Genomic DNA, 22,187 nt, shown 5'->3' with positions numbered 1-22,187 from the left:
TCTCCACACAAATAAACCAAACACAGTTCTTTATTACACACATTGAAAGTTGAAATGGTGACAAAAATGGATGGGTTTTCATATAGATTGTTTGTTACTACTGTATTTCTATATGGCTTTGCTGTGCCAAATCCCAACTAACACACTGCCGGGAATCACTTGTGCTTCTTCTTCTTCTGACTCTGATTCTCCTGAGGTTTGTCACGGTTCTCTCCAGATGTCTCGGGCACGGCCGGCTGCCAGCTCAGAGGGTTTTTTCTGTACATCGGCCAGGGAGGCAGGGTGAGCTGAAGAACAGGACACAGCCAGAATTACACAAGAGGATTTATGAAACTTTACATCAAGCAAACAGAAGTCTTGTGACATACCAGACAGGATACTGAGAATCCAGCCAACATTATGTAAACCGTCCACCCAAACTGCTGAATAAATAATCCATAGATGAAGCCGATCACCTGCAAGATAAAAGACGTGATGCAGAGGAGAAATGACAATGTTGTGATGGCTTTCAATGTGCTTCCAGTGTTACTTACTGCTGACACCAGAATGATTCCTTGGAAAATTTGCTCGGCAAGTTTCTGTCCCTTATAGTCCTGCAAATAACCAGTGTGAATATATTAATACTCATGTTTATGTGATGAATTATACAGAAGCAAGCCATCATGAATGTTTTCCAATTTGTATTAGAAACGTTAGAACTGTAGATCACCATGCATAAGACACACTTTCTCTTGGAATGGGTTATGCAATAAATAGGCTACTAATAACATATTTCAAGTGTAAATAAATACTAGGGCACATTTCAACCGCAAAATACTCCCAAATTATACATTTAACAAATTACGCAATAAATATGTTGTTCAATACTGCGTGTCACTGTCTAGTAAGAAATATTATTTTCATAAACGTTACATCCACAATGTTAATCACTTGTCCCAAAGCTGTTGAGTGCACACTAGATTTTAACATTTAATAGGTAGCTTTCGTTCTAATACCAGCACTAGCTAGATGGTATTCTTGTGCTGATTACAGCAGCAAAACCAAAGTTGTATTTTATATAATTTAATATTTAAGTTACACAGAACCGTCGCTAATGCGTTAGCTGCTAACATATGTCAGTGTTTAAAACAGCTCTAAACACCACTGAACTCACAATAAAAACACGTGCATGCTTACCATCACAGGAAGGCTTACCATGTGTGTCGGAATGGATTTAAACATTGAAAGCATTTTGAAATAACAAAATAAAACTGCTAGATAATTTTATTCGGAAGAGAGTGATGGTTTGGTTTCCTGTTTGAAAGTGTGTACGTAGAGATCCGCAGGACCCCTTAAAAACATCGACCGGTTAAAATGCTTCCATTCTGCACAGATCAGAGACAAATACCTCTTGTGATCTCTCGGTGCAGATGTGGATAAAATAATAGGGTGATAAGCTTTCAACGATGTCTTAGTGGAATTCTAAATTAAAATAAACATTTATGTTTTTAATCAGGCAGTATTGTAGACGCAAATTTCAGACCATTTATGGTCAAGGGCGTGTTGAAGTACGTCATCAGCCGCTGGAACGATCAGATCTGCAATTCATATGAACGTCAGGATTTTGATTCATCTTCAGTGACTCGATTCTTTTGTATCATTTCATTTCGTTCTGGTTTGTTGATGTATTGTGTAGTGAATTGTAAATCTGCTGTTGCATTGCAAGATGGCAAAAAGCAAACGTTTTCAAATCAATTACTTTTTAATTCATTCTTTACTTTAAATGCACAGAGTCATGACCGAAACGAGTCTTGTTTTGTTTTGTTAAGATTTTCATTAACATATCTATTTTGTTACATCAGTGATACATCAGTTCATTAAGTTCCATGGAATATGTCAAGTTCAGTGATTTATATTCACTCTATATATTCTATCATTATAAAAGTCTTTACGTTGCCGAAGCATTAATAACATTAAATTAAAGACATACACATTTACACACAATTCAAAAAGAAAAAGAAAAGTTTGAGAAGGAAACCAGATCAGACTCAAATCATCGACTCGTTCTGTGAACTGAAGGGGGCGTGTTCGTTCAATGGGTCAAGCCAGAGCCATAGGGTCAAGCCAATGAAATGCTTCTTTACAGACCGCACTCGAATGCTATTGGCTCTCGCCGAAGTGTGCGAGACTGAGATTCGTTCACTTAAAAGATTTGTTCAAAACACCAGTCGACTCATGTGTTGCGCTCTATCCTGATACTATATAACCAGTGAAAGGTCTCCTCTGCTCTGGCGTGTTCACTGCAGGACTGAAGGGTAACTGGACTTGTTGATGTTGAGTTGGCGTTTTGGATGAAGAGCCGAAGAGAGTCCAGACGATATAATAAGTAAGGTTTAATACACACACCTGCAGTTTTCAAGGCTTTATTTTTGAGCAGTTTTGGACTTCTTTGCTAAAATGCATTTTGTTTGTATATGCAGGGATTTCTTTACTTGTATGATTTAATTTTGAACCTTCTTGTGTTATATTCCGCTTCAACCTAATGTTAGATACATATGCTGTCGTTTTCTTTTCTGCTCACTCATGTTAGTGTTTGTTTTCATTCAGGATTTAAACTCAAGTGCTTTTGATCGAGTGCCATGACTGTACGCAGAGGTGAGTATATTCGAGTATATAATTATACATACGAAGTTTTAAGCATTGCTTTCTTCATACTCTATCATTTAACATATAACCTCTCTTTTCCAGTGAATGTGGTTATTCTTGTGCTGCTTGCCATCGCCTTTTTGATTATTTTGCATCGAAATCTGCTAAATCTCAACGATTTCCTGAAGCAAGAGAATCCAGGTATGAAGATGCTGATGTTGGTGAAGTTGAAAAGTTGTTGGCACCTCACTGATCTTCCTTTGTGCTTGCAGACTCGGTGCCCGACGGCCCAATGGTCCTGCCCTTTGAGACTGACCTCCTGTCGGGTCATAAGGTCATCAGAACAGGAGATGAGATCCCAGTGCTCATCACCGCTCCAGAGGAGAGACTGGGAGCTGCTGTCACCGCCATGAACAGCATCTACCGCAACAGCAAAGCTAATGTAGTGTTCAACATAGTGACTCTAAATGAGTCTGTGGTTCATCTCAGGTACACCTTATATGGCATTACTACGGTTTATTAAACCAGGGGTTTTCAAACGGGTCCGCAAGGGAGTGCACAGTATCGGTCAAAAGTTTGGAAACATTACTATTTCAATGTTTTTGAAAGAAGTCTGTTATGCTCCTCAAGCATGCATTTATTTGATCAAAAATGCAGATTATTTTTTTTATATTTGTGAAATATTATTACGATTTGAAATACTGGTTTTCTATTTTAATATACTTTGAAATATAATTTATTTCTGTGATGCAAAGCTGAATCTTTAGTGCCACATGATAGTTTGGAAATCGTTCTAATATGCTGGTTTATTATCAATGTTGGAAAAATTTTTTATCGTTTAACTGTTTATTCATCAATGAATCCTGAAAAAATGATCACAGGTTCCAAAAAAATATCGAAAGTATAACTGTTCCAACATTGATAATAACCGAGTATCAAATCAGAATCCTAGAATGATTTCTGAAGGATCATGTGGCACTGAAGACTGGACCACGTGAGCGTTTACACCACGAAAGCAATCCGGTTAAATGCGGTTTCGACTACCTCTGGAAGTGGTCAATACAGTTAAGACCCCGTTTACACCTGTATTTAGCATCATCCACTTGTGATCGGATTGACCAAAACGCCAAATCTTCATACCAGGCGTAAAAAGATTGAAAACCCCTGTATCAAACTATATTGTGTTTCATTACCTGTGCTGTGATCATTTGGTACACATCATTATTTCTCATTCCAGAACATGGTTGAGTAAGACTGACTTGAAACATAAAATTATCATTTTTGATCCGAAGATCCTGGCAGGGAAAATTTCTAATGATCCTCAGAAGGAGGCGGCAGTGAAGCCGGTAAGCAAGTGCCAGTGCTTCTGTTTGAATAGAAGTGTGAATGCCAGTTATACATCATAACTGTATATGTATTTTATTTTTCAGTTGACCTTCGCCAGATTCTACATGCCAGTTTTCTTGCCAGATGCAGAGAAAGCAATTTACCTAGATGATGATGTAATTGTACAAGGTGAAGTGCATAGTTTTATATTTTTTGAAGACCCCAGAATTCACATATTGTCCACAGAGGCATATACAAATATCTGTCCAATCACATCAGTCTAGAATGAGAATATCTATCTATCTATCTATCTATCTATCTATCTATCTATCTATCTATCTATCTATCTATCTATCTATCTATCTATCTATCTATCTATCTATCTATCTATCTATCTATCTATCTATCTATCTATCTATCTATCTATATTGAATTGGTAATTATGTCCACAACAAAATTTTAAGGCTCCCTCCCTGCTAAAGTTACAGAAATTAGGAGTGTCCATAGATTAAAATATGTAACTAAAATAATTATAACTAAAATGTATTACATTGAAAGATTTAAAAAAAATTGAAGGGGGTATAAAAAAAGAAGGAAAAATCTAGGTTTTTTTTTTTGTCGATTTAGCTTATTTTAAAGCCAAGTAATCTTGAGGCTCCCTTGGAAGTTTGCTGTGGCCTCTAATGGACCCCAAACCACTGATTTAGGGTACACCGAATACAGCTTACTTTATCAAAACAAAATAGTTATTTGTGGTGTTATATTTTAAACAGTTCAGGGATCAACATAAGAACTGCCTGATGGGACAGTCGACAGAAGTGCACACACCCGAAGCGCATGCACAGAAAGCCATCCAGATAGCACACGAGTAGCGAATCGAGTTCTCCTTTTTTTATCTTTTGTTAAAAGTGAGTATAAACAGTTGGTGGGACAGAAGCAAGTATATCAGTATATTGATTCCGTGGACTAGGTCTTAAAGTGTCATTTAAGTGTCACTGTGTCATTAATATTAAACAAAGAGAAAATACTCGCTGCCCTTAACTGAATTACTTTAATGAGGATTTGTGTATCAATGGAAACATCTTTGAGCGCTGCCTGCTGGAGGGACCTTTAAGTAATCACGGAAGGTGCTCTTTGGTTGGGTTTCAAACTAGTATTTGTAGAAAAAATTATCCAAGGCACTTCTTCTGGATACTTGAATGTTTTGTTCTACGACGTACATAACACACACTCACACTCCAAACATTCTCATCTAGTTACTTATTAGAAACATCTTCTTTTTTGTTATAAACATAACAGCTTCAAAATTTGCGTTTTCAATATGGGTGTGTGTAATATATGTTGTAGAACAAAACGTCCAAATATAGTAAACTTATGTTTACCACAGACCTTATTTTACTTTGAAAAACCCCATCATAAAAACCCTTAGGAAAATCTTGAGGGAACCAGTGGCGAATTAAGTCTTCCAGGTTTTGCCCTCATCCCTGCACCACTCTGTAATATTTATAATTAAATTTAAATATAATTTAATGTGGCATCCAGTTATATGGGGTATGAAAATTATTATTTTGTTTATAAAAAGTTCAAATTTATTAAAATATATTACATGTAGTACGCCATCATCTGCATATTTTACACGTATAGAAAATCTGCATAGTGTGTATATATATACTGCAGAGGTGTGATACTGTGTGATCTTATAAAATACAGCAATAAGTGCTAATTGTATTCTTTTCTATGGTTCAGGGGACATTCGGGATCTTTTTGACACCAGTCTGAAGTTTGGACACGCAGCAGCTTTCTCAGAGGACTGCGACTCTTCCTCCTCTAAAGGCATGGTCAGAGGAGCTGGAAATCAGGTATGATTATTCTGTAATGATCTAAACAGCCTGGATTCCAGAATTCACACAGAACTGTCCGAATATTAGCAGTGGGATGACAAAGACACACAGAGGAATATGAAACTACAGGATGTTTTTTCAAAACCATAAACTTGTTTATCCAAATGTAGACATATGGTTTTTGAATAAATAATCCATTTATGACCCTGGACCACAAAACCAGTCACATGGGTAATTTTTTTAAAATTGAAATGTATACATCATATGAAAGCTGAATAAACAAAAAAAAGCTTTCCATTGATGTATGGTTTGTTAGGATAGGACAATATTTGGCCGAGATACAACTATTAGAAAATCTGGAATCTGAGGGTGCAAAAAAATCTAAACATTGAGAAAATCTCCTTTAAGTTGTCCATTTATGTTCGCGATTGTGCTGCATTCACTCACAAAAATAAATGTTTTATATATTTACGGTAGGACATTTACAAAACATCTTCATGGAAAATGATCTTTACTTAATATCCTAATGATTTTTGGCATAAAAGAAAAATAGATAATTTTGACACATACAATGTATTGTTTGCTATTGCCACAAATATACCCGTGCGACTCGTTTTGTGATCCAGGGTCACATTTATTTTCTATATTGTGATTTGTGGAATAAAATTATTCATACCATCCAGCCCCAATTCAATAAAGGTTTGCAGAACACATATTCCATATATTTGCTTATGTTTTACCTGCTACAGAACAGCTATATTGGTTTTCTGGACTTCAAAAAAGAGGCGATCAAGAAGCTCGGAATGAGAGCAAACACTTGCTCGTTCAATCCTGGAGTCTTTGTGGCCAATCTAACTGAGTGGAAGCAGCAGAATATCACCAGCCAGCTTGAGCTCTGGATGGAGCACAATGCCAAGTTAGTTTCATGCTTTATTATATCATTCATAAAATGTTAAGGACAGCTGTTGTATGTTACAAGGCAAAGAACTGGAGTAAAATCTGTTTCCAGTGTTTAAACTGTTCAAATCATGGTTTTGTGTGGTCGGTTTGCTTTAGAGAGGACCTTTACAGCAAGACTTTAGCGGACAGCATCACAACGCCACCTATGCTCATCGTGTTCTACAAGCACCACTCCAACATCGATCCCATGTGGCACGTCCGACATCTCGGTAAGGAAGTCATTGAGGCTCTGGTTCATAAATGTAAAGCAGCTTTCTTAATTTTGATCTTAACGTTTCTAGGGGCGACGGGAGCGGGGAATCGGTATTCAGCTCAGTTTGTGAAGGCTGCTAAACTTCTCCATTGGAACGGACATTATAAACCGTGGGGAAGAACCTCCTCTTTTTCTGACATTTGGGATAAATGGTACATTCCAGATCCCACAGGTAAATTCCACACAATCCGGAGACACACTGAGGAAAAATAGACTGGTTTGGACTACTTCCATACTAAAAAAAAAAGACAAGTGCTTTGTAGAGAGACTTTGTTCAGTGGATTTCTGGATGCAAAATATGGGGCCTTCTTAATGTTCTTTCAAGAAACCTAGTTACTGGGACCAACATTGGAACAGAGCAACACCAATCAATGCACTACCTCAGCATCCATTGTCTAATTATAAGTAATAACACTAAAACATTTATGGCAGAGCTTTTACATTTTCATTTTGTATACTACATCCATGCAAGTGTCTAGATATATATATATTTTTTTTTGTATAATCCTGAATATTTTGGGGTTAAATTGGACCCACTTGTTTTTTTTGTTGCAAAATTTCCATTTCATTATCAATATTTTAGTCTGTTTCAGGGCTTACGACACAAACCTGTCACAATTAACATTCCAGTTTTTTTGACACTACACAAACCACTTTTCCCTTCTGTTAAGTGTTCAGTTATATTTCTGTGGGTGCATGTTTTTTTTTTCATGTCAGCTGTTACTTAGCAAGCCAAGTTTTGTCCTCAGACTGAAGGGGAAATCATGCTAATTTGTACAGAAAGGAAAAAGTGTTATAACAAAGTATTGAATAAAGCTCTGTATAAGTTTTGTATGCAATGTAAGAGTATTAACCCTTTATTTAGTCAAATAAACTATAATGCACATTTTATTATGAATGAATACATACAGATGCACTCCAACCGAGTGCCATTACACAATCTGAATCCTCTGTCCATGAAGTTTTACACAAAATCTGTGTTGAAATCATATGCGTCATCATCGTTGTTGTGCTGCAATGAAGTCAGGTCGACGTTGACAAACTTCACTTTAGTTTCTTTAATTGGCTTGTCTACAGAAGATAAGACAAATCAATTGATAGACAGAAGACATCTAAAATAAAGAAGTTTATTGGTGTAAATCACAAAACAAACAACATACCTTCACTCTTTTGTGTTAATTCCTGAATCGGTGTCTCCATCTTTGGAATGGGGATTTCAGCCTCAGGCTTAATTGTGGACAGCAGCTGTGTACCATACAAAAATAATCAGTTGATTTGACACATTTGTTGAAAAATCAATGTGCATTTTGAGAAACAAAATTTCTCATATATGGTTTGTGAATATCGAATCTACTGGGGTTGCTGTCAGAGAGAGATCAGAGTTGGATTAGAAGGTCATCAAGGACTTATGTGAAGCATAAACTCATCATTTCTCATGGTCTCTGCTCCAGAGGTAAGTCGCTCATATGAAGTACCTCGTCTGTGCTGGCGGTCATGTCCGTCTCATCGGCTTCTGTCGTTACTGTCGTTGTTATCGTCTCTGTAGGCGGCTCAATAACATTCAGCACACCAGCAGTGGGGCCTTTTGAGCTAAAATTTATACTGCTCGCTAGATTTGGGGACCGCACACCTGAGGACAGGTACATTTCATTAATATTTTGCTTCATAAAATATCAAGTGTTATATTCTGATTTGTTCAATGAACTGATGTACCTTTGATAACATTCTGGTTGCCCTCCCTCACCATGTCCATATTCAGACCTGACTGCAGTTCAGTCACAATGGCATCAGAGAGGTACGAGGGGAGGTCCTGTCGCTCTGGAGCTCTGCTGTGGTAACTCAGTTTAGCTCTAAAACACACAACATAATGCTTAGACCGCTGATTCGACTTAGAAAAAGTTATTTAAGAATTATGTATGATGAATAGACTCTGAAACTGACCCAGTCCAATCGTTGAGGAATGTCATGGCTGCCAGCTCTGTGTTTGGAAGGCCACCTTTCTGCAGGAAACCTCGTTTCTTAGCTAAGGTGGTCAAGAACTCCAAGGAGTTTCTGTAGTTTGGGACATTATACTGTAGCATTATCTGAAAGAGACACATGAAACAAAAAGTATGCAATACTGTATGAGGTTAAAAAGAAAAATGCAGTAATTGACCCCTCCAAAAAGGATTTCCACTGTTAAAAGTTTTGTATTTGAACACAAATGTAATTCCTGTTGCAATTATTAGCTACATTCTATGAAAAAAAAAAAAACTTTGGAAACAATGAAAGTAAAATATAAAAATTAATAAATTAAAAAATATATATACATCTACAATTTTGGCATTCAAAACAGTTAATAATAATAATCTATAGAAAATTTATTACGGCTGTGAATCAATCGCAATATGAGCATGTGTGATTTCAAAAATGCATCACGTTATTTTTTTATTTAATATTTTAATTCAGAATTCTGTGACTTTCTCAGACCTGCTAACCTGTACGCATTTAGCATAGCAGGCACGCATTTTGACCTGATGCATTTTCAGCATTTTGAAAATGCTGGTACGAAACTACGCAAAAAGTGGGTGAAGCCTTTGGGGCAGGACGCATCAGTGAACTTCTATCGTAAAAATAGCCTTTAGTTTACAGCACAGACTGGAATACCAGATTGCTTATGTCTGTGGTATAAACCATGTACCGTATTTTCCAGACTATAAGTTTAACTTTTTTTCATTGTTTGACTGGTCCTGCGACTTACAGTCAGGTGCGACTTATAGCTCAAAATGAATTCATACTGACTGAGATGAACCAAGAGAAAACATTACAGTCTACAGCCGCGAGAGGGCGCTCTAGTTAGCGGAGTTGTTCAGAAGCGACACCGAGGATGAAGTGATGTGGAATGAGATCGCGGGAGCTTGGTGAACTTGCTTGTTGGACTCGCTGGCTAATGTTAATTTTGCCCATTCAGCCTCCCAGGTATATGTTCTTTATGCTATTGTGTCGCTGAATAACTGTTAATGCGTTACGTTAACATACCGGACACCTATTCAGCCTGTTGTTCTGTGTGCTGTTGTGTAGTTGAATAACTTGCCTTTCCAGATTAAATGTCTGTTCTTGGATTTTGTGAAATAAATGCGACTTATAGTCCGGAAAATACGGTAGATGCTTTTAAATTGAGCCTGAATGGTTTTGTGAACCAGGAAATGAAGTCAGCTAGGCGTGTACCACTGTATGTACACAGAGACATATCAAATTATAGGAAAGTTGCTGACCGCTAAAATAACTTCATCACGCCACCGAGACTCTATAGGATGTAGTGATGCATCACGTGCGCTCCACTGAATTCACTCCTATTGGTTGTCATTCTTGAAAGTTGTTCTTCATTTGCATAAACTTAAACAGATCTCAACTTTGGAAATCGGCCGGAAATCACCAGCTCTCCATTGAAACAAATGTGATTTTTTCGCTTTGTCAGTGTGAACGCAGCTTAAGAGAGATGATACATTCTCGTTCTAAAATTCTGTGCAAACCTGAGTCATTAATATTTGATCTAAAAGCCACAATCTCCTATTGTGATTTGTTAAGGTGTTCCTTACATGCTGCGGATTGCACTGTTTGAGTAAAGTCCTGACTGCTTCCAGGGGACTCTCCTCCTTCTCATCCACCTGGAGGCTCCTGAGGGCCATCACGTCTCCTGGGTTACTGGGGGCCGCCACAATCCCTGGGCTGTCAATCATCTTCACACTTTTAGTAATATGCACTTCTTGCATACATCTATATGGGAGGGGAAGAATATCATTGAGGTTGGTCTGTTATTAAGGCTCAATGCCTTGCAGCAGAAATGCATTTTGGGAAATGAAGCTCAGTGTTGGATTGATTGACTTCATGTGTTGGTCAGTCCAATACAGTTCATCATGCTTCAAATTCACATATACTAGGACGCTAAAATAATAAAGCTTTACCTGGTCAATCCTCTCTGTAAGCCAACATGACAGGCTCGCATTTCTTTCAGACTATTGATGATGCTGCTCTTTCCCACGTTAGGGAAACCTGAAGACAAGACAACAGTAAAAAGTTCAATATCAAACACTTTTTTAAAGACATTACACTAAGCATTTCATGATGACAAAATGAGATCACCGTGGTGCATACAAATGACAAGAAGTCTTACCAACAACGCCAACTTTAAGCATGGTCTCGCCATCTTTCTTGTTAGCCAAGTCAGTAAGTGTCTGTAGGAGACAGTCACGTCCAAAACATGAAGCTGCTCTGCTGTGATCCAGAACTGCATTAGTCCCTCTCTGCTTCTTCTGTGACTGTGAAATGGAGAATATGAAGGGACAATGAGTGCGCTTAAGCAAACAATGACGTGGTCATGTAAACGTGTTAACCCATTTTCCTTCATCAGAGTAAGCATAAACTGATCGTCACAGCTCGATTTTTGCCCGTTAAGCCGATTTCGCACAGCATTCAAATGCATTAACCAGATTTCAGTTGACTTATTGAAGTGCGCATGTGTGATAGGAGACTCCAAAACAACATTAGGAAACTTTAGAATAGCATAATTGGGGCACTTTAAGGTAGAGCTGCACGATTAATCGCAATTTACATGTAATCACACTTAAATCGAGTTGGCTTATCGCGATTTTTAAATCGCAAAGGCTACGATTATCTTCTATGCGCAGCCCTTTCATTGATGTACGGCTCTGTAAACGCTGCTCCATCTGAAAGCACTGTGAGTTTGAGTCACTTATACCATGCATATGAAAAAGCAACACGCGTCAAACATATTTCCAAACATGAGAAGCATTTATGAACCTCTTGTCCAACAAAAGACAACATTTACTAACATGCATGTACTCCAAACTTACTTAATAACGACAGATGAGCATAATTTGTGGATTCTTGATGTGGCTTCTTACACAGAATAAGGCAGTCGTGTATTTATAAGTCATGTTTAATCAATCAACGCATTTAATTCTTCTGTTTATTCAGCTACAGCGATAGGGATTTCCTGGAATGATGCGCATTATTGTACTTCTGCGGCGGGGCATATTTATCGTGTCTGCGTGAGAGCGCCCTCTGGCGTTATCGTGCAGCCCCACTTTAAGGAATGTTTTGCATTATGGAATCACATACCACAGTTCTGTCCTTTAGTTGCATGGATGCTTTGAAGAGAAAAGTTGGACACTCAGCTTCAAGATACCCAAGCCATTTCTCTAGGTTATCTTTAGGAACAAGATCTAAAAAGTAAAAAGAGACTTTAGTAACCAGTTTCCATTGTGATAACTAGGTGACTTTAAGTGTATGGCAATACAGACTGCTCTCTACCTATTTTGTTCAATATGAACAGTAGTTTTTTCTTTCCCTCGTGTTTCAGGACGGTTTCCTCCAGCTCAGGACAGCGGCAGCCCAGAGGATCTCTAGCATCCAAAACCTCCACGATCACGTCAGATGCCTCAATAACCTGCACAAGAATTCAATCCCATGTAAGATCAACCTTGTGAATGACCATTTTGGCCATGTTGGAGACCATCAGGAATATATTATTGTCAGTTTGTTACGCTGGATATTAGTCTGTCAACTTGCCTTGTTCAGCTCACAACATTTGAATGTTTTAGCGCTTTTCTCTTTAGCTACCGCAGCCCTTGCTTCTCGAACTTTCGTCCCCTGCAAACAACCAATAAAGTTAGAAGAGAAGCTAGAGTCAGTGGTTTACTTCTTTAGTAAACGTTTATGCACTGTTCTTACCTTTTTAGCTTTCTTGGCTGCAGGTTCGACTCCTGCACTGGCAGCTTCTTTCCCCTCTTTCCTCTTTGCAGCTCTTTCTTGCTTCTTTACAATCTTGTTTTTCTCTTTCAGAGCTTCAAGCTTCAAGAACAACATAATTAATACACATCAGTTAAGTGCAAAGACATATGCTTCCGTAATTGATATGTACAAAACACTGACTATTAGCTTGGAAAAATTAAATTTGTTTTCCACTGTTTTTTAGAAATGATCTTACCTCCTGTTTTCTCTGCTCAGCTTCTCGAAGCACTTCCTCTTTAAAAGGTGCACTGTTTGGTACTCCAACATCTTGCTTTGGCTTCCGGCTTATCCCTGTCTTCTTTGCCGCTTTCTTTAATTTACGGTTATGCTCCCGAACCTAGCAATGGAGAAAAAAAAAAAAAAAAATGGCAAGTGTCCAAATGTGTAATAATAACATCTTCTAGAAAAATAAAGTAAACCAGACATTCACTTGAGTAAAAAGGTTACTTGTCTGGATAGAAAAAAATATTCTCATTATGCTTAAATAAGGATATTTGTGATATTTGCTCTCTGAAATTGATTTCCAGGGCATTTATTTTCCAGTTAGGCTCTTCTGGATGATGCATTTACATGTTTACGGTTATTACCTTGTCAATTAATAATAATAAAGCCATGTTTGCAGTTGTGCCACCCTGGCATTTGAGAATATACAAATTACTGGACAATTTTTTTTCAATTATCTCAACAGCTTTAAACTACTGATATTTCTAAAATGTTTTTATGAAAGGTTTCAAACCTAAAATTATGCCATATTATTTAGTTTGTGATTTTTTTAAGACACCATTTTCAATAAATAGTTTTCTTAGTCTGTTCATTTGTTCAGACAGTTGAACCACCTGACATTTTGAGGGGTTTAATTTAACAAAACATAAAACTACAAGTATTATTTAAATGTACTAAAATGAATCCAAACTAAATCGGTTTATAGAATAAAGCAGGATTCCTTATTTTAAAAGGAAATATGGACACAAAAATATGCAAGTCATGTCATTGACCCATCCATATATATATATATATAGGCTGTAAGTTACCAAAGCCCATATTAACTTATGTAATGTATATGTAGTTGAAATCTCTTACCTTCTTTTGTATTTTGAAGCGTTTGGCGCATGATACGCGTTTGCTTGCCTTCTTCAACTCTACAAAAAAAGACACGTGAGGTCCGTCAGTGTTTGACTACTTACTTCTGATAGTTTATTACATCCTTTTAGCAAACAACCGGTAAATATAATGATTTACGTTGCTTTGGTATACTTAAAGTAACGTTACGTCAATAATAACATTTTTGAGAGTATATACTCACTCGGCCTCTTCATGTCTGTAACTGCTCCAGCACGCGCTCCTCTCGTACACGACGGCGCAGCACGTGTCTACTCCTCACTTCCGCTTCCGCTCTCGCGCAGTAAAGGGTTAATTTTTTTCCCTCAGTTTCTTAATAAATCACTCAGCCTCCTTGTTGAATGTGTGTCAGTCCTCAGACAGCTCTCAGAGACAGCTGATCAGACACGGACGGTAAGGCCTGCACCTCGCGCGCTCTGTGTATTGTTTGCAATATCTGCCGTTCATGCTATAATAAAGCGCGAGCATCATCACGCAGAGTGTTGCATGGCCCAGTGCGTGCGTGCGTGCGTGTGTATGTATGTGTGTGTGTCTTTGTTTTTATCCGCCTGTGCTGATGCATGTGTCACACAGCTTGTGTCTGCAGACACATAACGGTCCCACCTTCACCATCATCGTCATCATCATCATCATCATCGCACTGCTGAAGTGGCTGTGATCATCAGACGTGATAATAAATGCATCTGATCACAGGTTCACGCATTGTCTCATAGCTGCACATCACTCATGTAGGAGATGCTATTGTAATAACAGCATAATAAAAACCCGGGTTGTGCAGAAGACGTTGCTCTATTTATATGCAGCATCTTGTGTTTTTCTATATCTGCACACTTTCAAAAGTGTGTACACCTTTCTATTAAATGGCACATGAATCTTTAGACGTATCAGCTGCCACTAATTCTGTTTGTAAGCTGGTATTAACAAGCATTACTGTACTTTAGGATGACTGCTAATTTTCTACTACACCAACAATAATCAATTAATTGTATTAAATGTTTATTTAAATAGGGCTGTAACATAAAAGTCTGTGTTTACATAATATATTTATAGTTATACTGTATGTTTGTGTATACACACACACACACACACACAAATAGATATAATATAAATATAATAATAATATATGTATACACACACACATCTATTTTACAGCCCAACTTGTAATACATGCACTGATTTTAAAACAATTTCCCATATTTTCCACATATATATTCACTTATAAAGGTTAATGACAATACTGTAAAATATTTATAAATAACTAAGGAGTGTCTATCAATCAGTGTTAGAATCTTTCTGGCATTTTGCTTATTTTTTATTTTATTTATTTCTTTATGGTGGTGACTAAATCTAGTTGCCATTTTATTTTTTAGCAATAATAACTTTTTTTTTTAAACTATGGCTACCATTTTTATAAACACAACACTGGTAAATGGATGTCTAGACATAATTCTGTTAGTAAATGGCACTAACTAGTATTTCTGTATTCTGGGATTACTGTTAATTCATGACGAAGCCAATGACAGTACTTTATGGCTATTGTTAATAAATACATTATTTAAATTTGATTTGAAAATGTTCGTTTACTGACCCTTTACCATGATAAGCATAGTTTCCACCAAAATATCAGTCACTACAATTATTGTTACTGTTATGAAATATTTCTAAATTCATATTTGATCTCATTCTAACAGAGTTTTTCAGAATCTTTTTAATTTTTTTCTTTTGATAACAGTGTTGGTATATAGCAAAACCACAGTTGTATCTTATTATTAGTAACGTATTATTAGTAATTATATTTGCTCTTAATCACATAATTCTGTTAGTACCCCAGTATTTAATTAGTAGTATTACTGTGCAACAACTTCACTTCAACAGCAGTCATTTATAAAAAAAATATGTATTCCGTTTGATCTTAAATAAGCTATAAGCAAACTATTTGACTTTTTTCTAGCGTTTACAATGGGCTCGAAGCGACGGAGAGCCACGTCTCCATCCAGCAGTGTGAGCGGAGGAGATTTTGAGGACAGCCAGACAACATCCATACCGTCAACCAGTCGGAAGAGGAGAAGAACCACAAACATCCCCACTGTTGACCCTGTGAGTTCAGGACATGTCTTTAATATCTCTGACATCAGAAACTGCAGTGCATATTTGTATGTGCATTTACGAAACAGCTTAAAAGATGGCTGAATAATAATTAAAAATGTGAACATTAGGTAAAAAGGTAGACAGATAGGTAGATTTATTAATATTTTTATACAGTAACAAGCATGGGATGTCTATGCACAGGTATTACTATTAGTATTTTTATATAGTATAGGTATTTTTAATGTTTTTTAGCTCTATATGTTTATTAGTTGTTATGCATGTTGTTTGTTTGTTTGTTTGTGTTTTTTTTTTTTTTTTGTCTGGGACTACGGATGGAAATTAGCATTCGATTGTCCGTTCATTAATATGCACTGTCCCATCTAAATAGAAAATAAATGTATTTTTGATGATCCCTCACATTTGATGTGATCCATCTCTCACAGATCACGTGACTTCACAATCTGCTTTAGGAATATTGCAGATGCTGTATGTTCTAGTCTAGTGTGTCATTGTCTAGTGTGTCATCTGTTTTCCTTACAGATTGCTGTGTGTCATGAGTTGTACAACACTATCCGAGACTATAAGGATGATCAGGGCAGGATGCTGTGTGAACTCTTCATCAGAGCACCGAAGAGAAGGTCAGTCACACAGGAGAGATTGAGCCTGTCATTATCTGAATATCTGACAGTTAAACACTTTAACATCACAGTGGATAAGACATGCAGTGCGTCCTTACAGGAACCAGCCGGATTACTATGACGTGGTGTCGCAGCCCATCGACATGATGAAGATCCAGCAGAAGCTGAAGATGGAGGAGTATGATGATGTTGAGCAGCTCACAGCCGACTTTCAGCTCTTATTCAACAATGCCAAGACTTACTACAAAGTGTGTATTTATCTTACAATAGCAGTCAAATGTTTTTTTAAGTCTCTCATGCTCACCAAAGCTGCATCAATATAGGAAAAACTGTAATATTATTACTACTGAAAATAAGTGTTTTAATATATTTTAAAATGTCATTTATTCCTGTACATTTTCTGCATCATTACTCCAGTCTTCAATGTCACATGATCCTTCAGAAATCATTCTAATATGCTGATTTGCTGCCTAATATTAATTGGTACGTTATTATTATAACAGTTCTTAAAGGAACACGCCGACCTTTTGGGACTTTAGCTTATTCACAGTATCCCCCAGAGTTAGATAAGTCCATACATACCCTTTTTATCTCTGTGCGTGCCGTAACTCTGTCTGACGCACCCACCGCTAGCCTAGCTTAGCACAAAGACTGGAGGTAAATGGCTCCAGCTAGCATACTGCTCCCAATAAGTGACAAAATAACGCCAACATTTTCCTATTTACATGTTGTGATTTGTATATTGTATTTGATAACTATATTCTCAGAAGGCGAAGCACTGCTACTTTGGCGGAGTAATTAGCGCAACACTGAGCGAACTCTCGTCTCCTCACCACGGGGCGTCTCAGGCGCTGCGAGCAAATCACTCCGCAGAAGTAGCAGTGCTTCGACTTCTGAGAATATAGTTCCCAGTATGTATACGGTTAGAAGATGGCTGTGTCTCATGTGACCTTGTTATTTGTACATGCTGTGACTATACAAATCACAACATGTAAATAGGAAAATGTTGACGTTATTTTGTCACTTATTGGGAGCAGTATGCTAGCTGGAGCCATTTACCTCCAGTCTTTGTGCTAAGCTAGGCTAGCGGTGGGTGCGTCAGACAGAGTTACGGCACGCACGGAGATGAGAAGGGTATGTATGGACTTATCTAACTCTGGGGGATACGGGGAATAAGCTAAAGTCCCAAAAAGTTGCCGTGTTCCTTTAATATCAATGTTGAAAACAGTTTTGCTGCTTCATAGTTTTGTGGAAACTGTGATATATATTTTAAGATTCTTTGTTGAATAGAAAGCTCAAAAGAACAGCATTTATTTGAAATAGAAAGCTTTTGTAACATTATGAATATCTTTACTGTCCCTTTTGATCAATTTAATGCGTCCTTGCTGAATAAAAAAATGAATTTCTTTAATAAAGAACTCACCGGTTTCCACAAGGATATTGATAATAAGAAACATTGATAATTATAAAAATGTTTCTTGAGCAGCAAATCATCATATTAGAATGATTTCTGAAGGATCATGTGACACTGAAGACTGGAGTAATGATGCTGAAAATTCAGCTTTGATCACAGGAATAAATTACAGTTTACTATATATTAAAATGGAAAACTGTTTTTTTTTTATTCTCTAATCATATTTCTGTATTTTTATTCAAATAAATGCAGACGTGGTGAGTGTAAGTGACTTCTTTCAAAAACATTAAACAATCTTAATCATTCTAAACGTTTGACCGGTAGTGTATATATAAAATATATTTGTATTTTATTTTAATTATTGTGCCATGAATATGATATTGAAATATTGATGTTCCTTGTATTATTGCTTAAGATCTACCAAATTCACAAATGGCAAAACATAAATAAATACAAATCAAAATACGTTGAAAGCTCTTTTCCTGTGCAGCCAGAAACTCCGGAGTACAGAGCGGCTTGTAAACTGTGGGATCTGTACATCCGCACCAAAAACGAGTTTGTGCAGCGAGGAGACTATGATGAAGATGATGACGACGACGACACACAGGAAACCCCTGGAGGGGCCACAGAGGAGGAGGTCAGAGTTCACCAGGGATGATTTGGACCTATTCAGATGTGTTTGGACAGAGTTGAATTCATTCTGTTTTGTTTTGTTTGTACAGTCTGTCTCGAGCCTTAAGGAAGTTCTCGGGCAGCTTCTGGATGCGGTGCTGACCTACACAGAACATGGGCGTCTCATCAGTGAACTTTTCCAGAGACTTCCCTCTAAAGTGGTAGTTGCCTCAGTTTAATTTGAGTATATACACAAACATATCATATTATTATTAATGAAACATTTAAACATTCTTTTTCAGCAATATCCAGATTATTATGCTATTATTAAAGAACCAATAGATCTGAAGATCGTTGCACACCGAATACAGGTATCTTATTATTATGATCATATTCTATTACAGCTTATCACCATTTATTATCGATTTACACTGAAGTTTGTGTCTTTTTCCCCTTAGATGTGCTACTATAAAAGTGTAAACCATATGGCTAAAGACATTGACTTGTTAGTCAAAAATGCCAAAACCTACAATGAACCCGGATCACAAGTGTTTAAAGTAATGTGTCACTGAAATTCTGTTTACATTTCTATACAATTTATATAATATGTTAGATTTGCACTGATTAGCATTTTGTAATATTTTAGTACATCTATAATGCCATGTTGTGTGTGCGATATATATAAATATTGATATAATGTAAAGTCATGAATGAATTTTCAGGATGCAAACACCATCAAAAAGGTCTTTGCACAGAGAAAACTGGAGCTTGAACATGCAGAACCTGTTAAAAGTAGCATCAGGATCAGGTAAGTTATGTTATGGATTATATATTATCATAACACATTTTATTAGTTAGTTATTTTAGCTTAAGTATGTAAAATAGAATAGAATTATTGAATTGTAGCAAAAATATATTCGTTTTCAGCATCAGGATGAGGTAAATTATGGATTACATTTTATGGATTAGATTTTAATATTATAATAAAAGTAGCATCAGGATCAGATAAGTTGTGTTATGGGCTACATATTATCATAACACACTTTATTAGTTCATTATTTTAGCTTAAGTATATAGAATACAATTATAGAATTGTATTAAATATATTAGTTTTCAGCACCAGGATGAGGTAAATTATGGATTACAAGTAATGGATTACATTTAAATATATATAATATAATATTAAATTGTAAGAAATGTGTTAGTTTTACAACATGCAGCATTTTTTTTAACTTTTGGCAATATAATAATTGCATTTGCGGAATTTTACAATTGCACCATTTTAATATAGTAAAAAATTATATAAAAAGTATCATTGTGTTACCATGTCTTTTTAAGGGTTGTAACATGGTGTTATGGACTCACTCTTAATGTGTGTGTTTTAAATAAATGAATAATTTTGATCTACAAACATTTAGATTCTGTGAAGTTTGACTTGTTTTTGCACTGGTGTCTGTGAACAGGAACAGAAGGTTTGCTCAAGGAGACAGACTGTCCTCCATCACTACTGCTCTACAGTACGGCTCAGAGAGTGAAGAGGATGCCATACTAACTGGTAATAGCACTGTTGAAGACAGAGATGTAACATCAATATATTATGTTAGAATTTGTCTTATATACTATATACTAGGGCTGCACAGAAAAAGCTGCCGAAAATTATTGGTCGGAAATGACATTTTCGGTTTTTGTCCGAAAGAAAAAAAAGGCAGAAAATATGCCGCCCCTCCCCTCCCCTCCCTGCATAGAACTGAATGAAGAATAATATATTGATATTTAATATTATTTGAATATAGGCCTATTTTCTGTCCAATTTTTGTTACTTGAAATAAAAGTGGGATTATTTGATTTAAAATTAAATAGTTGAATTTAATAAAAAAAGTTTAATTATAATACAATTATACAAAAAACTCATTTAAAATAAGAAATGAATCTTGTTTTTGTTTTTTTAAAGGGGTCATGACATGAGAAAACAAATTTGCCTTGATCTTTTGGTATATAAGAGGTCTTTGTACCATTAAAACGTCCTGCAAGTTTCATAGCTTAAGACGTCCTTCCCATTATAAACGAATAATTTATTTAATCAAGCTCTAAATACAGCTCGTTCTGGATCCATGGTAAGAAGTGACGTCACGGTACGAAGTGACGTACCAGCGTTTGCATATGACCGCCTCCAGCGCAAGAGAACTACGCTCATTTCGTATCATTGTCGCGCCCGCGCGCTGCGCGCCTCGCAAGTGTTCAGTCGACGGACAGCGAGTGGGTCTGTGTACAGGGAAATTACGAAGCCACGCAGATGTGCTGTTCCTGGCTGTGGACAAACTACATCTTTGAATACGCTGCGAAAGATCCAGTCGTCAGGGGAAAATGGATGCACTTTATTTTTTGCGGACGTCTCAGTCACTGCAGTGTTAGTTTAAGCGTTTGTTCTATACATTTGAAGGATGACTGTTTTGAGAACAAATCCCAAAATGAGGCTGCCTTTGCCAGAAAACTGTTGCTCAAAGATAAGTCCTTGCCGACTATTCTGGGCTCAACAACGACGACGCAAACTGTAAGTAATGTGTTTAAAACTTTAAACTACTTTTTAAATACGCTGAATCCGCACAGGTTCTGGCTGGGGGCGTTAATAATTGATGCATAGGCACTGACGTTAGCCAATCATAGCAGTGGGCGTTAACACTGAACTCTTAAAGGGGAAACACCCCCAAAACAGACTGTTTGAATCAGAGGATGAGAAACAGGGTGGGAAAAGGTCATAAATCACTACATTTTAAAAGTTTTTTGTAAAAAAAACTATAGTAATACTATATTTGCACCTAAGGGAACATAATAATAAAATAAAAAAAAAACATGTCATGACCCCTTTAAGTAATTTTCGCTTTTCGGCCAAGTGCATCCAGAAGTTTCGGTTTCGGCACAGAATTGTAATTTCGGTGCATCCCTACTTTATGCTAATCAGACGACTGTTTCCACGTTCCCAAGGCTCTGTTCATTACGATGAAGGCGAGTCAGAGGCCGATAGCCTGCACTCCAGCATGGACATGTGCAACCCCATCTTCCAGATGTACGAGGCAGTGCGGGGCGGCAGAAACAACCAGGGTCAGCTCCTAGCCGAGCCCTTCTTTCAGCTGCCCTCCAGGAAAGACTTGCCCAACTACTTCCATCAGATCAGCCATCCAATCTCCCTCCAGCAGATAAGGTGCAGTAGGACAGCAGCGGCGCTGCACGCTCCTCGGTTTGGAACAGAGGATGACATGTAATGATCTCTCCACAGGAGCAAGATGAAGAACAGCGAGTATGAAAGTGTGGAACAGATAGATACAGACCTCAACCTGATGTTTGAGAACGCGAAACGCTACAACGCTCCCACCTCTCAAATCTACAAGCGCGTGCTGAAGTTGCAGCAAATATTGCAGGTAATATTTGTGTTTCTCAGTGACGTGTTATAAATGACTGTGAATTACAGTGACTCAATGGGCAGTGCCGTTAGAATGAAGGACTTGTGCTTTGCCCCGCAC

At 37.1% G+C, this 22,187-nt stretch overlaps 4 protein-coding genes across 13 annotated transcripts in view; 2 read left to right on the top strand and 2 right to left on the bottom strand.

The window, feature by feature from the left end:
* Window positions 1–12: 12 nt before the first annotated feature.
* On the bottom strand, window positions 13–1,561 carry spcs1 (signal peptidase complex subunit 1). 2 transcript variants are annotated; one of them, XM_079597956.1, is made up of 4 exons: window positions 1,177–1,561; window positions 534–593; window positions 369–455; window positions 13–287 (listed from the first exon to the last, which is right to left on the bottom strand). In XM_079597956.1, exons 1-4 carry the CDS (start codon window positions 1,228–1,230, stop codon window positions 156–158), a joined length of 333 nt encoding a protein of 110 aa, XP_079454082.1. In that variant the 5' UTR covers window positions 1,231–1,561; the 3' UTR covers window positions 13–155. The 2 variants fall into 2 exon arrangements, with proteins under 2 accessions (XP_079454082.1, XP_079454081.1); XM_079597955.1 differs by having other exon boundaries at window positions 1,195–1,500.
* Window positions 1,562–2,165: 604 nt separating this feature from the next.
* glt8d1 (glycosyltransferase 8 domain containing 1) lies at window positions 2,166–7,844 on the top strand. 2 transcript variants are annotated; one of them, XM_079597949.1, is made up of 10 exons: window positions 2,166–2,365; window positions 2,587–2,634; window positions 2,728–2,826; window positions 2,898–3,114; window positions 3,863–3,971; window positions 4,056–4,140; window positions 5,698–5,810; window positions 6,542–6,708; window positions 6,849–6,961; window positions 7,034–7,844. In XM_079597949.1, the coding sequence occupies exons 2-10, from the start codon at window positions 2,619–2,621 to the stop codon at window positions 7,216–7,218; spliced, it is 1,104 nt and encodes a 367-aa protein (XP_079454075.1). In that variant the 5' UTR covers window positions 2,166–2,365; window positions 2,587–2,618; the 3' UTR covers window positions 7,219–7,844. The 2 variants fall into 2 exon arrangements, with proteins under 2 accessions (XP_079454075.1, XP_079454074.1); XM_079597948.1 differs by having other exon boundaries at window positions 2,231–2,365; window positions 6,849–7,844.
* On the bottom strand, window positions 7,651–14,539 carry gnl3 (G protein nucleolar 3). Its single transcript, XM_079597947.1, has 15 exons — window positions 14,102–14,539; window positions 13,879–13,937; window positions 12,995–13,135; window positions 12,739–12,858; window positions 12,577–12,657; window positions 12,319–12,454; window positions 12,127–12,230; window positions 11,159–11,303; window positions 10,950–11,037; window positions 10,584–10,761; window positions 8,947–9,089; window positions 8,719–8,855; window positions 8,481–8,635; window positions 8,166–8,250; window positions 7,651–8,076 (listed from the first exon to the last, which is right to left on the bottom strand). The coding sequence occupies exons 1-15, from the start codon at window positions 14,112–14,114 to the stop codon at window positions 7,970–7,972; spliced, it is 1,692 nt and encodes a 563-aa protein (XP_079454073.1). The 5' UTR covers window positions 14,115–14,539; the 3' UTR covers window positions 7,651–7,969.
* Window positions 14,180–22,187, top strand: part of pbrm1 (polybromo 1) — a 25,863-nt gene continuing 17,855 nt past the window's right edge. For 5 of the 8 annotated variants that reach the window (XM_079597945.1, XM_079597942.1, XM_079597944.1 and 2 more), the window contains exons 1-13: window positions 14,180–14,310; window positions 14,491–14,610; window positions 15,869–16,014; window positions 16,546–16,643; window positions 16,744–16,891; window positions 18,548–18,694; window positions 18,780–18,890; window positions 18,972–19,040; window positions 19,128–19,226; window positions 19,392–19,477; window positions 20,133–20,224; window positions 21,652–21,868; window positions 21,944–22,085. In XM_079597945.1, coding sequence (XP_079454071.1) covers window positions 14,595–14,610; window positions 15,869–16,014; window positions 16,546–16,643; window positions 16,744–16,891; window positions 18,548–18,694; window positions 18,780–18,890; window positions 18,972–19,040; window positions 19,128–19,226; window positions 19,392–19,477; window positions 20,133–20,224; window positions 21,652–21,868; window positions 21,944–22,085 — 1,371 coding nt within the window. In that variant the 5' untranslated portion in view covers window positions 14,180–14,310; window positions 14,491–14,594. Of the gene's footprint in view, window positions 14,311–14,490; window positions 14,646–15,868; window positions 16,015–16,545; window positions 16,644–16,743; window positions 16,892–18,547; window positions 18,695–18,779; window positions 18,891–18,971; window positions 19,041–19,127; window positions 19,227–19,391; window positions 19,478–20,132; window positions 20,225–21,651; window positions 21,869–21,943; window positions 22,086–22,187 lie in introns of those variants that run through there. The other 3 variants (XM_079597946.1, XM_079597940.1, XM_079597941.1) reach the window with 2 other exon arrangements.

The sequence above is a fragment of the Phoxinus phoxinus genome (genome assembly GCF_949152265.1).
Source record: "Phoxinus phoxinus genome assembly, chromosome: 22".
NCBI lineage: Eukaryota > Metazoa > Chordata > Actinopteri > Cypriniformes > Leuciscidae > Phoxinus > Phoxinus phoxinus.
The sequence above is the reverse complement of the archived record's forward strand: the minus strand, read 5'-3'. Positions and strand labels throughout refer to the sequence as shown.

What these genes read in the sequence shown, in the direction of transcription:
- gnl3 (XM_079597947.1), bottom strand. An exon ending in AATGTTGTGAGCTGAACAAG is followed by an intron (nt 12,455 to 12,576) that starts GCAAGTTGACAG and finishes ATTCTTGTGCAG; the next exon opens with GTTATTGAGGCATCTGACGT. An exon ending in TTACAGAGAGGATTGACCAG is followed by an intron (nt 10,762 to 10,949) that starts GTAAAGCTTTAT and finishes CCTCCCATATAG; the next exon opens with ATGTATGCAAGAAGTGCATA.
- spcs1 (XM_079597956.1), bottom strand. Translation starts at nt 1,230, where the DNA reads ATGCTTTCAATGTTTAAATCCATTCCGACACACATGGTAAGCCTTCCT. An exon ending in GAATCATTCTGGTGTCAGCA is followed by an intron (nt 456 to 533) that starts GTAAGTAACACT and finishes TTTATCTTGCAG; the next exon opens with GTGATCGGCTTCATCTATGG. An exon ending in GATTCTCAGTATCCTGTCTG is followed by an intron (nt 288 to 368) that starts GTATGTCACAAG and finishes CCTGTTCTTCAG; the next exon opens with CTCACCCTGCCTCCCTGGCC.
- glt8d1 (XM_079597948.1), top strand. An exon ending in GAGTCTGTGGTTCATCTCAG is followed by an intron (nt 3,115 to 3,862) that starts GTACACCTTATA and finishes TTCTCATTCCAG; the next exon opens with AACATGGTTGAGTAAGACTG. An exon ending in TGGATGGAGCACAATGCCAA is followed by an intron (nt 6,709 to 6,848) that starts GTTAGTTTCATG and finishes GGTTTGCTTTAG; the next exon opens with AGAGGACCTTTACAGCAAGA.